Raw genomic sequence first — 17,637 nt, forward strand, 5'->3', positions numbered from 1 at the left:
AGGTAATGGTCTGAGGGTGGAAATGGTGCGATGTCGAGGTCTGCAATGGTGGTGGATTTAGTGAATATAAGGTCGCGAGTGTGACGTGCAGTGTGAGTGGGGGCGTTGGTGTGTTGTACTAGGCCATGTGAGTTGGCTATGGTAAGTAGCCGGGTCGCAACAGAGTTCTTGGGTTCATTGATGGGTATATTGAAATCCCCGAGGATGATGGTGGGGAGGTCAGAAGAGAGGATGTGTGGGAGCCAGGAGGCAAGGTTGTCGAGAAATTGTCGTGTGGAGCCCGGAGGGCGGTATAAGACTGCAACAATGGCTGGGAGGGGATTGTAGAGGCGGATAGTGTGGGCCTCAAATGATGTGAATTGTAGGGAGGAAGGTGGAGTGAGGACACGGAATGTGCAGGATGGGGAGAGGAGCAGACCCACCCCTCCCCCGGTCCTGTTGTCTGGTCTGGGGGTGTGACTGAGGTGAAGCCCCCCGTATGAGAGGGCAGCCTCTGCGGCAGAGTCAGAGGGGGTGAGCCATGTCTCAGTGAGTGCGAGGATGGTGAGGGATTTGGAGAGGAAGAGGTTGTGGACCTCTGTAAGTTTATTGCGGACGGATCTGGCATTCCAGAGACCGCAGGGTAGGGGGAGCATGTGCTTGTGAGTGGGATGGATGGAAATGAGGTTGGGGCGAGGATGGGTGTTGAAGTTATTTGTGGACAGAGAGCTGTGAAGCGGGTCAGCAGGGGATGCTTGTCTGGCAGCAGGCTGTGGCCCAGGGTTAGGCGATACATCACCAGCAGCAAGTAAGAGTAGGAGGGAGAGAGTAAGCAAATGTGAATGGGATTTAAATGTTTGTGAGGTTTTTGAGCTGCTGGAGGGAGAGAGAGATTTCAGGAGAGCTAACAGTTCATGAGAAGCTGAGTAAGGTGAGCAAAGCAGAGCAGATGAAATGAATATGGAGTGAGGTACACTGGGAGGATGCATATTGCAATGCAACTTGTAGATGTTTGCAGACAGGCAGAACATAAGAAAAAGTGCAGTAAACATGGTAAGTGTCAATGATTATCAGCAGGAAATTTAAAAATCACTAGCGATTTGCGATTTAGCTGTGTAGTGGAAAAAGGCCCTTAATGTTGAATTGCTTCAGTGAAAATCTAATGTGTGTGCAGATGTCCAAACTGGGCTTTACCGCTAAATCAGAACCCCCTCTTGCCTTACCCCTGTTGTAATACTACTGTAGTTCTTGCAGCAGGGCATCTTTCCCTCATCCGCTCCTCTTCCCAGTGCAGAACCAGTGGGTATGTGAAATAGTGAGCAAAATGTCTGTACAGCGAATGGGTCAAAGAGACAGAATCTCCACCTATCCCTCACCTGTTCCCATTAATTCTGAATCCCCCAACCACTGAGATAGTCAGAATAAATGGATAAGGGTTGGGAATCATCCAAAATCCTCACAAAATAAATGGGGTAGGGTTAGGTATGAGTAAAGTCACCTGGCATGCTCACAAACTACCATACCGGAGGAGATGAATTTAGCATCTGTACGAAGCTTTGAATTAGCTTTCTACAGCTAAAACGGTAGTTAACATTACGGTCTATGGCAGCGATCATATCAGGTGCTGAGCTGGTGCCAAAGCAGCCTGACTCGTTTCCGACACATTAGGACAATTACCCTTTCTGGGGTCTCCATGGTTCCAATCCAGAAGTAGTCTAAAGGACTTTTGTGTTTGGCTACTACTCAATATATCACAGCAGGTCTGCACCAGAAAGAGCTACATTTCCAAGATTCCGAGGTATGCTTTTATCTTCTACTCTTTAAACTCATTGCTGTCACAGTAAAATAATGGGTGAAGCATATATCATAAAAGCCATCAGGTCTTTTTTTTTCCTGTTACCCTGGAGTTCTTCTTAAAATTATATAAAAAGTTTTACATACCCAGTTGTCAATGTGACCTCAAATTCTTACCCTGTATTACAGTCTGCTTGAATAACTCCTCTCTAAGCCGAGGCAAGAAACAGTCTATTCTCTCCCATGTAATCTCCCACAGATCGGAGTACCCAGTCCGGGAGTCGACACTGTGGAATATTCCAGCAGTGTCCATCACTAGCAGCATGTTTTTCAAGGATTCAGGTATGGCCTCCATCTGCAACAAAATACATGCTTAAAGAAACTATATCCACTCACAAAGTAGAATAAAAGCTACAACAGAGTTCCACATGCAAGTCAAAAGCATATGATTAACTAACAATATAGTGGCAGATGTATCAAGCAGCACAAGGAAAATTGGAGCAAACATCCAGATCAAGGCTTCTGTTTGGTCGCTTTGAGCAACTGCTCCACTTCTGCACAATGTTTTGCAGAAGATGTACTCCAATTATTCTTGGACTAGTTTTGAAAAATCTTCACCACAATGCTGCTTTGGGGAAAACATAAAATAATTTTTTATGTGAGGTTTACTGTGTAACCTCTACGCAAAATAATTTCTGTAACTAGCGTTAATCATGAAAGTCTAAAGACAGATTTGCTAGCTTTCTTAATTTGATAATCAATAGGTAAATTGGAGAGCAGCGTGACCAAGCGTCCGGTGAGACGCGAAACGGCCGACGCAAGCCCCATCTGGTGCCCGGCATCCCCCCACCTCCATCACACCACCACCTCATGATTTAAATGATGGACACATCGTTGTCAAGCAACCTGTGATATACCCACTGCAATAAAGAACCAGAACGGAAGGTGCCCGGTATACTTGGTCTTTCTTCTTCCAATATTGGTATCTTTCTTAATTTGCCAGTGACAGTAGACTGACTCTGACAGGCAGCACATAATCTGTAATTAAACTAGTGACATAGGTACACATGCCCTTTTGTGAATATACGGTACATTAATTATCTGGTTTACAACTGCGCTTCAACCTTCTCCATTTTGCCATGAAGTAAGCTTTGTATTTACTGGTGCATGTTGGAGATAGACTAGCTAATTCATTTACCTTACCACACTTTTCTTTTGATTTAAAACAAGAGGCATTCTTATCAAAGACAATACAATACACAAGGACGAGACAATGCAAAACCCGTAAAGAACCGGTATAAATACTGTACCAATAAGTCACTGGAGCCTGCATGCATGTACTTGTCCATGAATTCTAGTATTGTCAACCACAGCGCAGCAAATGTGGGGAGAGACAGTAAAGGAGACAAATGCTGAAGGAAGACCTAAAATAAAAGATAGTTATTTGACCACATATGTCCATGAACACCTTAACACCTCACTTTAACGCCTATGGAAGTGAGAAAGCATAGCCATGATTAAAATGGAACTGGTTTCTTAAACTAGCACAGCAAATAGAAAACACTCCATTCTGAGTGAAAAATGTAAACAAATATTTTATTACTGACAGTATAAAGGCTCATACACATGGTAGAAAGTGTTCCCCCTTAATGATTGCTGCACGGTTGCTAGGGCAACACTGCAGTGTACCAGCCCTGCACAGCTGAGAAGCCTGTTCTGCTCAATGGAGGGAGGGGGGGAAGCAATGGCGGGATAGTGTATGAGCGATTGGCTTCCAGCAGGTGGGGGTCATACACAAAACAATGTGCTCAACCATCAGTCTCGTTTGTAGATCTGGCATACCAGTTATCTAAACAATCTCAAGAGACACCTGTACACATTAGATTCTCAGCCAAGACCTTGTAGAACAAGCGTAATGCTCAGCCAAGTTGTTCTAGCATGTATGCAACTTTTTGCAGTGTTTATAGTCTTGGGTAAAAATATATCATTATCTTGTTTGTAGTCTGTCAAATATTTTTTACGTGGTTGGAAAACAATGGGAACCATAAGCGGTCTAGTAAACTGACTGGATTTTCTAAAACAGTGCCTACTAGTGATGGACAAAAGCTGAAAGCTTTGCCTGGGTTATATGAGACCACAGCGAAGACTGCTGAAATCTTAGTTGAAAAGCGTTGTGCAAGAACGCATGGAAAAAGATTTTTCAATAAATCCAGTACAACTTGCATTTCATACACATGATCATTGCACAAACAAATGTACTATCTTTTTTAACAACCCTCCCTATGACCTGATATGATTAGGTCAGGGTTACAAACCGCTAGTGGGCACTTTTTACAACGTCTAGACAAGGTTCACTTATGTTGTGGAGTACGGTCCAGCTCATGGGAACCTTCATAAATCGTCTCCTACAAGACAATTTGCATGTCAGGAATGAATATCAGTATCAATTCTAAGTAATGTTTCTGTAATGCTTTGCACACTAAATAAAAACAACACATAAAAATAACAGCTTTGCAGTAGAAAGAATGTTGAGGTATTTAGGGGCTGATTCATGAAGCTGCACTGCTATAGCAGCACGAGCTCAATGACAGCACCGCAAGCTAAAATCAAGGCTGCACACTAGGCTCGGTCTTGCAGCATAGCGTGCCTTCCTTACTTATGTGCGCTGCTTACACAGCAAGGCGCGTTCCTTTAAATGCCGGCTGCTGCTGTGAAGTATCACGGCCGCGATATTTCACTAGAGCAGCCACTAGTAGTATGTTAATTAACATAGTTACTATGTAGTAACTATGTCAATTAATATAGTAGCGGCCTTTCTAGTGAAGTATTGGGGTCGCGAAACTTCACAGCAGCAGCCAGCATTTAAAGGAACGTGTGCTGCTATGTAAGCAGCGCACATAACTGAGGAAGACATGCTATGCTGCCAGTGCGGGCAGCACGGTGGCATAGTGGTTAGCGCTCTCGCCTTGCAGCGCTGGGCCCCCGGTTCGAATCCCAGCCAGGTCAACATCTGCAAGAAGTTTGTATGTTCTCCCTGCATGAGTTTCCTCCAGGCACTCAGGTTTCCTCCCATATCCCAAAAACATACAGAGAAGTTACTTGGCTCCACACTAAAAAAATTGACCTTAGACTACAATACATACATTACACGATACATACATAGACATAGGACTCTGGTAGGGATCAGATTGTGAGCTCCTTGGAGGGACAGTTAGTGACTAGACTATATACTACGTACAGCGCTGCGGAAGATGTCGGCGCTATATAAATACTAAATAATAATAATAAAAGTGTAGTGTGCAGCCTTGAATTTAGCTCGTGGTGCTGTCATGCTTCACGAATCAGACCTTTAGAGTCATGTAACACCAAAAAGAGAAAATCGTTATTTATATATTAAAACATACATTTCATAAATATTCAAACAGAGAGCAAGAAGATCCGGGCACCAGCATATATTCCATAGATCACCTTTATTTGCTCCTCCTACATACAGTGCGGCACGTACATATGTAGGAGGTCGGAGGAGCAAATAAAGGCGACCTATGGAATATATGCTGGTGCCCGGATCTTCTTGCTCTCTGTTTGAATAGTAATGCTTTCTGCCCCTTTGGAGGCACAGATTTCAGCACCCATCTCTCCTCCACTGCCAGTCAGACACTGGTGCCGGTTCTGACTTTCTCTTTCAACACTGTATACATTGCATGAATATGCACAATAAAAACAACGGAATGAACTCCTGAAGAATGCTCATGTAAGATTAATCTAAGATGAAGTCCGGTATATGGTTACCTTAGAAAGCAAGGTAGATGCTCTCATCCTCGTCTCCTCCATACCTCCTACATCAGCTGGGCTGATATTTTCTAACAGCTTTGTTAGCAGTGGAAATAGCACCTACAAAATGTAATCATACATACAAATACTGTGTTAGGTGGATTTTTATAACCGTTTTTTAACATACGAATAAGCAATAATAAAACTAAAACACCAGAATCCATTCACTTCGATTTCATTACAGTGTTAAAGCACAGTTTACATGCACACTGTTTAGACATGTAAACATCCCTAATGCCCACTTGTGTGAAATCCATATTCATGGCAATGTGCTAGCACTCATAAGGGAATTTACATCACGTCAGAATGTGAGCGGCCATCCATTTAAATCTAATGCATCACTCATTTAGAAGAGCTAACATCCGGGCAACATGGCACTACTGTATTTTATAAATGTCATGGAGCTGCTACATGTGCAATGATTACCGTATACTCCTTTATTATCAGAAATACAACAAATAAATGATGCCAAGCCCCAAGCGGTAATAAAAATAACTCCTTAAAATCACTTGAGACAGCGGTTCTCAATCATACACATCCAACTGCTGCAAGATGTAAGCAGCATGAGATCATCTGGCTCTCGCCTATACAAATCTCTACTACCTTATTTTTTAGTGTGATGTGTGTGACCCACCCATGATGTAAAACTCAGATTCTGGGACGGTTATTAAAATCTTGAAGGAATGCTCTGTGAAAGTTGGTGACCTGATTGTGAGTAGTGATGTGAAGGTGTTAATTTCCTGTGAGATAGGTATAACTGCCTTTCCCATTTCCTACCTCCACAATCAATTTCTGTGAGAGGCTTTAGAACTCTTCCTTCAATTGGGTTCTCTCTTGACGGCCAGTTCTACCACCAGGCCAGGAGGACATCATTTACCTTGTCAATAATCCCTTCGCCATCATATTGTGATTTTTGTAACAGTTTTAATCTTTTAGTATTTGATACATTGTTTTCTGTAAACATGTGCCATGCCAAGTAAAAAACATGGATAATAACTTTAAAGGCCCATTCACACTTGAGCGTTTTGCCGCGATTTTGGCAAAACGCTAGCGCTTTTTAAAAGCGCTAGTGGAATGAAACCCTATGGGCCCGTTCTTACTTGGGCGATTTGCGCTAAACGACGCAAATCGCCCAAAAACGCTAAACGCAAATGCGTAGCCTGCACCATTTTCAGGAGATTTCCCGGCGATCGTGTTTCAGTGCTATAGAAGCGCTAAACGCGATCGCGGAAAAATCGCCAGGTGTGAATGGCAAATGTTTTCGCATTAATCGCGCAAAATCGCCATAGCAAAACGCTAGCAAAAGCGCTAGCGTTTTGCGATCAGCAAGTGTGAATGGGCCCTTAGGGCTTGTTTCCATTTTTCAGGAAACCTGTGCAGTGGACTGTGCAGAAAAAATCTGCACAGCAGAGCCATCAGAATTCGCACACCACAAGGCTAGTGTACGATTCACTTGTAATGTAATGAATAGGAAAATCGCATGCGTTTTCGCTATGCGAATTTTCCATGCGAATTCACGTACTGTTTCACGTAAAATGATGCAGGCACTGACATGGTTAAATTTGCATACTTACAAAAATACACGAAAATGCATGCGCTTTCACGTTAAATTTTGCATACAAACGCGAACGAATTTGCATCCGTATGCAAATTCGTTTACACGTTTTCTGCAACAGAATCGCACCGCACTAGTGAAACGTAGCCTAAAAGTATTCTGTAAGTTGCAACCCAAATTCTGAAGAAAGATCAGACATATAACACTGTAAAGAAAATCATTATCTGACACGATACATACATAGACATATGACTATGGTAGGGATTAGATTGTGAGCCCCTCTGAGGGACAGTTAAGTGACAACACATTTTATACTCTGTACAGTGCTGCAGAAGATGTCAGCGCTATATAAACTAATACTAAATAAAATAATAATAGGACCTCAAGCTGATACACAATAGAAAAATGACGCTACAAAATACAAGGTTCCCCACTCACAATTACATTTTCAAAGCACTGTAGACAAACTACAACAAATTACATCATCTACAAATGATGGAGGATGAAGACCTTTCTCACCTTATTGAAGCAAGCTTCCCATTCTAATGCATCCAATGTCTGTAGATCATGAACTAAAAGGGCTCTTTGGAGATAAGTAAGAGCTTGCATCCTGACCTGACGCCGGGCATCACAACACAACCAAGCAATCCCTGCAAAAGTCATGTGACAAAACCTTCCATTACTTCTGTCAGTCTTGGAAAAACATCATATACGTTTACCCTCATTATGGGCCGCTTTACTGCCCACCAATAGTCTACAGTAGTTATATAAGAATTTGCATACACCAGTTCAACATAGAAATACTGCAGCACTTCCTCTTCACTCTGTGTGATGCTAAACAAAGCGGAAGGGAAGCAGGAAACGTCACTCTTCACTATGGTGGGTAGGGATGGTCAATGAGATGCAAACAGTACTGAGTTGATGCAGGATTATGCAATTTAGGCAGCTTAAAAATGGACCAATCAAATCCTGCCTTGGTAGAATTAATTTGGTCTGTTTTCAAGCTGCATAAATGTAAATACAAAATTAATCTAACCCTGCAGCAACTTTGAGGGCTGGTGCACACCAGAGCGGTTCTGAAGCAGGGGGAAAACCGCTTGGCTAATGAAAGTGAATGGGACGGTGCACACCAGAGCGATTCGTTTTTTCCACAAACGCAGACTCGGGGGCTGCAGCATTTTTAGATTGCCGAGGCGTTTCTGCCTCAATGTTAAAGTATAGGAAAGAGGAAAACAGCTCTGAAAAACGCTAGATTAGAGCGGTTTTCCAGGCGTTTTTGTTACAGAAGCTGTTCAGTAACAGCTTTTACTGTAACAATATTTGTAATCTGCTACACAAAACTCTCCTAAAAACGCTAAGCATGTTTAGAAAACATCTCTAAACATGCCTAGAATCACCCTGAAATCTGCTTGAAAAACTTCTAGCGTTTTGAGGATCTGCTAGAGGTTTTTGGTGTGCACTGACCCTAAGGGTCTGAGCCCACTAACGCATCTGTGTCGACTTCTATCCACTTTTCAGCAACACATCCATGTTACAGCTGCTGAAAACCAGACACAAATGCTTTAGTGGGCTCCTGTCCTAAATGAATAACACCTCACTGACGATTCCAAGTGGTTGGCACTGCTCTGTACTGGTCAGAGTCTGAGGTCTCCAGCTGCAAGTAACCACCAGTCTCCAAGAAATTATGCATGCAGGAATAGTTTTCCGCCTCCTCCGATTTGATTCATGTAGAACCTTCTTCTTCGGCTGCTCTAGTAATGTTCAAGCAAATAGAAGCCATGCTAGAACAACGTTCAAAAAGCAATGCACACAATGTAGCACAGAGACAGTGTGCCACTGCCTACACAATTCTGATAATTAAGAGCACTTTTACTGCTCTCACTAGTAATATGGATTCCAAACGCTAAAATCAATCTGAAAGCAACAGAATTCATACATCAGCGCCATATTACTGGGAACAGTGATAAATTAACCGCAATTGTGCTTAAACGCTGAATAACCACCTCCTGCTGCTGCACCTAGTGGCGGGTCTATGCTAACTGTACCTCTGCTCTCAATAGACCCCAGTTGAAGGAATGATAAGCTGTCTGCCAGGTAAAATTTTCTTGTCCAAATAAGGACATATTTTTGAAGACAACAACAAATTTTCATAATTTAAGTTACATGTTGCATCTGTGCCATTTTCAATTAAATAATGGGTTTAAATGATCACACTCTGTTTTTATATGTTCTTATAACACAGCATCCTGACTTTTTGGAAACAGAGTTATATTTCTTAACATGGTTGTGTGTGAGCACTATGTAATATTAAACATTACTCACCCTGAAGTAATGGACACCAACAGTTAGACCACAGAGTCCTAGAATCAGCTGTGATCTTTTCAGTTGCTGTCTCAAGATGGCGCTGTTCCTCTGCCCAGGAGCTGTATATGGTTGCAGCTCTCGTATGAAGTGTGTGCATCAAGTCAAGAAGCTAAACAGAAACACAAAGATGAGAAACACAAAGAGGTTGACTAAAATGGCAGGAAATTAATTTGCATATATTATAAACTATGCATGGACAGGAACTTCTATTATAGAAGATAAAAAGGTATTCTTGTAAGGGATAGAGAGTTAAAGAGAACCCGAGGTGTGTTTAAAGAATGTTATCTGCATACAGAGGCTGGATCTGCCTATACAGCCCAGCCTCTGTTGCTATCCCAAACCCCACTAAGGTCCTCATGCACTCTGCAATCCCTCATAAATCACATCCATGCTTTGAGGCTGTGTTTACATCTGTAGTGTCAGTCTCAGCTGCTCCCCCGCCTCCTGCAGAGCTCTGGTCCCTGCCCCCGTCCCTTCCCTCCAACCAGCAGGGAGGGAAGGGATGCAGGCGGGGACTGGAGTTCTGCAGGAGGCGGGGAGAGTAGCAGACTGGCACTATAGAGATAAACACAGCCAGCTCTGACAAGCTGTTTGTCAGCAGCATGGCTGTGATTTATGAGGGATTGCAGAGTGCAGGGGGACCTTAGGGGGGTTTAGGATAGCAACAGAGGCTGGGCTGTATAGGCAGATCGAGCCTCTGTATGCAGATAATATTCTTCAAACCCACCTCGGGTTCTCTTTAAATGTTGAATTGACCCAAATTTGCACTTTTTATTTTTATTTTTCCTTTTTGGGGGAGGAAGAGAGGGGGGGGGGGGGGGTTAAAGGCTTGTATGTATATTACTGCTGTCTGTGTTCCTGTGTGTTGCTCAAACCGCAGAAAGAAAATAAACCCCTGATCAAAGGTGCCACATCTGCCACCTATTTTTTTAACGTGATGTAACTCTCCGATGTTGGGTAAACACCTTGATTTTAGAGTTTGTTGGTACAGCCACATTACTATGAGTGGCAGCCTGACCATAAACCCCTCCCAGAAGGCAAAGCATCGCTGCCTGAATATGAGAAAATAATTGACCAGCTGCAGTTAGGGTTTGGGTCTGCGTGGTTGAGCAACAAAATTAAAATATTTTAAGACGGATTAAAAAAAATGGTGCATACTGAACTGCTTTCTGATTACCAATGCCGCTATAAACATTACCATTGTTGCTCCATTCTGGCTTCCTTCTGTTTATATGTGCTTACCCTTTAAACGGATGGCTACACATGAACACTAAGCGCTGCTGTGATGCTGCCCATATGACAGCTTCCCCATGTTCCCTAAAGGCTCATACATACATCAGACCATAGTCTTTGGAAAATGAAAGCTCACAGACCAATTTTACCCCCTTCCATGTAGTATGAGAGCCATACCTACACAGTCTATTCTATGGAGCTGAACTCCCCATCAGACAGAAATCTTTGCAAGAAGCTGCACACAAAGATGCTGTAGACATTCAAAAGATTAGTATCTGCAAAAGATCTGTTCCTGCAAAATGCATTCATAGTCTATGAGATCTGCAGATCATCATACACACCTTGTTTAACAGACATTCATCTGCAGATCAGATCAACCAGGATGGATTTTCAGATCTGCAGATGATTGTCTGATCTGCAGATGAATGTCAGTTAAACAAGGTGTGTATGATGATCTGCAGATCTCATAGACTATGAATGCATTTTGCAGGAACGGATCTTTGGCAGGAACAGATCTTTTGCAGATACTGATCTTTTGTGTCTGTACAGCATCTGTGTGTGCAGCATCTTGCCAAGATTTTTTTCTGATGGGGAGTTCAGCTCCATAGAAAAGACTGTGAAGGTATGGCTCTCATACTACATGGAAGGGGGTAAAAATTGGTCTGTGATTTTTAATTTTCAAAAGACTATGGTCTGATGTATGTATGTTGCCTTAGGGGTTGATATATCATATTTATTAATTACCCCCTAAATATCCATTACTTTGTTTATACTTGGATAATCTGAGCAATATGGAATGTCCTTGATTCTTTGACCCGTACCAAATAAAACAGGTCACCAACATATTTCAAGTCCAGTATTCTAGGTGTTTAGCAGTTTTTATTCAGTGCCAATGCTCAAAGTTTTATATGCTTCTCTGCTTGAGTGGTGAGGCAAGCACACAGCTACTGAAGGACCTTTGCTAGGGCTCAAAGTGGACCTGAGCTCTTGTACAGAAGAGACTGAAACCGGTGTTGTGTCTGATTACGCTGCCTGTGGATTTGCGCTGCCCCGCATGCGCAGTAGGAGACTGTGCGGCCACAGTTCCTATTGAATGATGCTGCTGGAGGTAAAATAATCAATATCTCCGCTCCCACACCTCTTACACTCCCCAAATTTTCAGGGTAGGGAGGGAACCCCCAGAACGACCTCTATGCCAAATTGCAGCCCCCGAGACCCGCTGGTTCCCGAGATAGGTTTCTGTAATCTATCTCCAGAACCAGATGGTCTCGGGGGCTGCAATTTGGTATAGAATTAGTTCGGGGGGTCCCCTCCCTACCCTGAAAATTTGGTGAGTATAAGAGGTGTGGAAGTGAAGATATTTACTATTTTACCTCCAGCAGCATAATTACCTTCACACTGCGCATGCGTGCTACTCAGTGTGGAAGGGAGCTTCCGGGCAGCGCAATCAGACATTACAACGGTTCATTCCACACAGAAATGCTGTAGAAATCAGCTGCACTGAGATGCGTTTGTTTATTTAGATGCAGTTGAGTGTAACAAGTGTGTAATCAGTAGGCATGGCTCACAGCACCTCAGCTAAGCTTACAGGAAAGACAAATGCTTTAACCCTTCCTTTGCTCCCTGAAAGTTCATTTCAGGGAGATGGAATACGCTGTGCTGTAGGATGAAACCCACAAGAACATGGTGAAACCCTCCCAATACAGAAAAACGAAAAATAGGAAGATGTCATCAGGGCTCCTTTGCTGTCCATTGTCAAAACACATGCAATGGAAACCAGTGGATATAAAAAAAACAACAATCTGCTGAGATCGTACTTGTTGCTGGTCCAGTATAGTGTTAACATAGCCCAAACTAATTACATCAATATCATGTAGTTGTGAACAAGCATGAATGGACAAGTTATCAATATTCCATAATAACACAGGCCATGTCCTCCTCAGTGTGAAGGTAGAAGAATACACAGCCACATGAAAACAGAGTTGCAGACAGAAAAGGCCAGTTATATTTTAGACATATCACACCAAACTCTAGAATAAGGTGCTCACCGATCAACAAATTATCTACAGATTATAAATCATTCACAAAAGCCCAGAACAAAGGCGTTTAAGATCACAGATTTAAAGATGCACATAGCTTTAGCTTACAGCCTATGCCCACAAGTTTTTTTCCTGCTTTTCTTTTGCCCTAACCTTCCAAATTCCCCCTGATAGTTGCCTAAGGAGGTCCTCAACTTCAAGTGGTCTGCATTGCTCTTCTTCATGTCAGTTTGGATTCTTGGAGTTCAGATGCCATCTCCTTCCCTAGAGTGAGCAGTTTCTCGAATTTAAACTGTGCCCAAATTTCCCAGTGCCTTAATTAAATGTATACACCACATGTTCCTCCCACAGGGGAGAACAGTAAGGCGGTGTAGTGCAGACGCGTAGCTAGGGGGGGTCAGAGGGGTACATTTGCCCCCGGGCGGGAGGAGAGCAAGGGCGCATAAGCCTAAGTGCAGAGCTGGCCATAGACTGAGCGGAGCGACTGTAATAAGTCTCCGCACAGTCATTCTCCTCCAGACTACAGTCTCTGCACTCTCTCTCCTCCTGAGCGCCCCCTCCCCTCTCCAGGGCGGGGCTGAGCAGAGGAGACCGGGTAATTCAAGGGAGTGAGGCGAGCTGAAAGTGAGCTGTGGATGGACAGGTATGCGGGAGGGGGGACTGTGGGGTGGGATGTATCTATGTATATATCTGCACGCAGCGTGTATAGGGGCTCTCCTGTGTGTGCACCTTTCTCCCTCAGCCGTCAGGCCAGCTTTCTGCACTAACACATGCTGCTGTTGTTATGCTGTCCCCCAAGTCCTGTCTCTTGTCCTGGGCCAGTCCCTCGGCTAGCTGAGCTCCAAACAGCATTCCCATTCCTGACAAACCGCATACTGTCCCCCCAGGCAGCCCCCCTTGGCCCTTGCCTAGCAGCATACTGTCGTCCCCCCATGCAGCCCCCCTTGCCTGGTAGCAGTAAATATCCACTTTCCCTGACAGTCTCCCTCCTGCACAGCCCTCCCCCTTCTTTTGCAGCCTCAGTGACCAGATCTAAGGTCACTAAACACTAAGTATTGACAGGTAATTGTTCTTAGAAACTCTGTTTTTCATGGCATATACAGTGGTGTAATGTACCTGTCATCCTGTACACACATTACACAGCAAGCTAAATGCATGTGTATTAGTGCATGGTGCCAACATGTTAACCAGACGATGTATGGGCAGATCGACCAAGAGACAGATCTCCCTCTGATCGGACAGAGTTCTGCTGCCTGCCCATATACCGCAGACCGATTCCTGATCAATTTCAGCATGAAATCGGTATTGTGGTGCTGCATTCGCCGCCCCTGGTGCTGTTCTCCAATGTAAAATGTTCCTCTGCAGTGCGGTATACGTTACCTGCTAGCTCTGGGCTCCATCCACATACACGCGTCCCACGTGGTTGCCGGTGTATACGTGGTAGCATGCATGACGTCACACACACACCCACCCACGTTATGCTGGCAACCACATGGGGAACGTGTATGCTGACGGAGCCAGTGATGGACAGGTAAAGTATACTGCACTGGGGGTAAGCATTTTACATTAGGTATAACAGCGCCTGGGGGTTCTGTCACATTCTTCGCTCATCCCGATATTGCACGCCGTTACCACGGCACATCCATAGAAAGAAAGTCAGCCATACATTGCAGCATGTCCGCTCAATACATGCGACCAATTTTGGCCCAAAATTGGTTGCATCGTTGATCGAGCATGTTCATGGGATCCAATTATAATAATAAAATTGGATGGTCGAGCCACCAAGTCACCTTATGTATGGTCACCTTTATATTATCATTATTGTGTATTGTTTACATAATTTTCTGCAGCACGTTAAAGAATACATAGTCATATCACTGACTGTCTACAGAGGAGCTCACTATCTAATCCTACCATAGTCATAGTGTAATGTCCTTCCATATTATTATGTATTTATATAGCACTGACATCTCCTGCAGCACATTACAGAGTACATAGTCATGTCACTGACTGTCCACAGAGGAGCTCACTATCTAATCCTACCATAGTCATAGTGTAATGTCCTACCATATTATTATGTATTTATATAGCACTGACATCTCCTGCAGCACATTACAGAGTACATAGTCATGTCACTGACTGTCCTCAGAGGAGCTCACAATCTAATCCTACCATAGTCATAGTGTAATGTCCTACCATATTATTATGTTTTATATAGCACTGACATCTCCTGCAGCACATTACAGAGTACATAGTCATGTCACTGACTGTCCTCAGAGGAGCTCACAATCTAATCCTACCATAGTCATAGTCTAATGTTCTACCATATTATTATTATGTATTTATATAGCACTGACCTCTTCTGCAGCACATTACAGAGTACATAGTCATGTCACTGACTGTCCTCAGAGGAGCTCACACTCTAATCCTACCATAGTCATAGTCTAATGTCCTACCATATTATTATTATGTCTTTATATAGCACCGATATCTACTGCAGCACATTACAGTGTACATAGTCATGTCACTGACTTTCCTCAGAGGAGCTCACACTCTAATCCTACCATAGTCATAGTCTAATGCCCTACCATATTATTATTATTATTATGTATTTATATAGCACTGACCTCTTCTGCAGCACATTACAGAGTACATAGTCATGTCACTGACTGTCCTCAGAGGAGCTCACACTCTAATCCTGCCATAGTCATAGTCTAATGTCTTACCATATTATTATGTATGTATATAGCACTGACATCTTCTGCACCACTGTACAGAGTACATAGTCATGTCACTGACTGTCCTCAGAGGAGCTCACACTCTAATCCTACCATAGTCATAGCCTAATGTCCTACCATATTATTATTATGTATTTATATAGCACCGATATCTCCTGCAGCACTGTACAGAGTACATAGTCATGTCACTGACTGTCCTCAGAGGAGCTCACAATCTAATCCTACCATAGTCACAGTGTAATGTCCTACAGTATTACTATTATGTATTTATAAAGCACTGGCATCTTCTGCAGCACTTTACAGAGTACATACTGTAGTTGTGTTACTCTACCTACCTAAAGGGGAGGGGGGGGGGCTCTCTTGCTACCTAAAGGTGGCCTCTCTGGTTACCTACAGGGTGGGATCCCTGGCTACACACATGGTGGCCTCCATGACCACGCCCACATACGAATATATGACCACACCCACTTTCTCCGGAAAGGGGGGGGGGGGGCGCAAAAACTGTCTTTGTCCCCGGGCGTTCAAAACCCTAGCTACGCCTCTGGTGTAGTGCCAGGTTAAACTCACAGCACCTCCACCCAAGCAGCAGCAATGAAGGTGATGAGTGTTGCATGCACTACTCTCACTTCCAGAAGGGACTGTGGGAGTTCAGGCCACTGTTCAGGCCATCATTCAAAATCCACACAGGAGCCTCTGTGGAATACTCCATAAGATCAAGCAACAATGTCATGTGTATGGATGGAATGTGGGGGCAAGTTGGCCTGGGTAGTGGAGGACTTCTAAATGTTGGTCCTCTTCATTTTACTGCACAGACCTCTTGGAATAGATACACTGTGTATAAATAATTCACAATTGTTTTCATTATCACTTGGTTCTCAGTCCTGAAGTTGACTCTTTCAGAGCCACATTAAACTTCTGTATCTCCTTATACTAAAAGGTATCTACACACATATGAAGTCTTAGGACTGGAACCCACCACCGCTGATACTTTGCCTCTAATATTTGTAGCTACAGACCGTAAACAAGCATATGCAGATCAGGCGTTTCTGACATTATTGTCAGATCTGACAAGATTAGCTGCATGATTGTTTCTGGTGTGATTCAGACACTACTGCAGCTAAATAGATTAACAGGGCTGCCAGGCAACTGGCATTGTTTAAAAGGAAATAAATGTGGCCGCCTCCATATCCCTCTCACTTCAAATGTCCTTTAAAGAGGCACTCAGGGTGAAATTTACAGACAGACATGTTCAGCTGGTCATGAGCAAAACTGCAAAATCTGTTGCTTGAACATATCTAATCGATTCTGTGCAGTATTTTCAATAGAAATTCTAATTAGACATGTTAGAAAAGTAAAATGGGGGCTGGGAAAAACCAGTGGGGGGGGGGGATGGATGGCTTTTAGTGTTTGACTGTATCAAGCAGTACAACACTAGCAGCTCTGCTGAAATCTGTCAAAATTAAACTTGCCTTGTATGGTGGGAATCCTTCACTATCCGTACAAATTCCAGTTGGGCAGGGGTCAATCACCTAGGCATATCCTATTTAATAATTAGCAAGTGTCCCTGCGTACACCTGTCCCTGTGTCCGTGCTGAGACGTTCTGCGCATGTGCGCGCAGTTCAGCCAGTTGTAACGCTTCTGCGAGTGTCCCGGTGGTTGCTAGGGCAACATGGACGCACAGCGTAGAGCTGGGAGGATGACGTGGCAGCTCTCGTGTTTTTGTTTTTTTCTTAAAAGGAGAAGGACGGGCCAGAGGTGCTTCGCGTGTGCACGTGGGCAGTGTGCACGCACGGCTTTTTTGAGACAAGCCAGTGCAGGGTGTCACGGCCAGAGCCTAGCGCCCATTTTTAAATGGGCCTTAGACCTAGTCAGGCCATAATTGACACATGTATGGAGAGCTTTATACCCAGGAAAGTGTAAGATTAATTAACATATTGTTGGACTTTTCCATATCAGTCATCTCAAAAATACTGAAAAAATGCACTTACTGTGTGGCCAGGACAGTGGTAATTCATGTGAATTTACTCATTCTGTTACATGATGTCCAGAAGAACTACAAAATGAAACCAGCTATATCTGAAATTATTTCTAGTAATCATATTT

The 17,637-nt window shown here is 43.5% G+C and overlaps 1 protein-coding gene across 10 annotated transcripts in view; it reads right to left on the minus strand.

Annotated features, from left to right (window-relative positions):
* GBF1 (golgi brefeldin A resistant guanine nucleotide exchange factor 1) overlaps window positions 1–17,637 on the minus strand; it is a 303,641-nt gene that overhangs the window by 13,945 nt on the left and 272,059 nt on the right. For all 10 annotated transcript variants that reach the window (XM_068257939.1, XM_068257941.1, XM_068257940.1 and 7 more), the window contains 5 exons: window positions 9,482–9,632; window positions 7,679–7,809; window positions 5,563–5,664; window positions 3,084–3,197; window positions 1,951–2,128 (listed from right to left, as the gene is read on the minus strand). In XM_068257939.1, coding sequence (XP_068114040.1) covers window positions 1,951–2,128; window positions 3,084–3,197; window positions 5,563–5,664; window positions 7,679–7,809; window positions 9,482–9,632 — 676 coding nt within the window. The remainder of the gene's footprint in view (window positions 1–1,950; window positions 2,129–3,083; window positions 3,198–5,562; window positions 5,665–7,678; window positions 7,810–9,481; window positions 9,633–17,637) is intronic.

This window comes from Hyperolius riggenbachi, chromosome 10 (genome assembly GCF_040937935.1).
Source record: "Hyperolius riggenbachi isolate aHypRig1 chromosome 10, aHypRig1.pri, whole genome shotgun sequence".
NCBI classification, from domain to species: Eukaryota; Metazoa; Chordata; class Amphibia; order Anura; family Hyperoliidae; genus Hyperolius; species Hyperolius riggenbachi.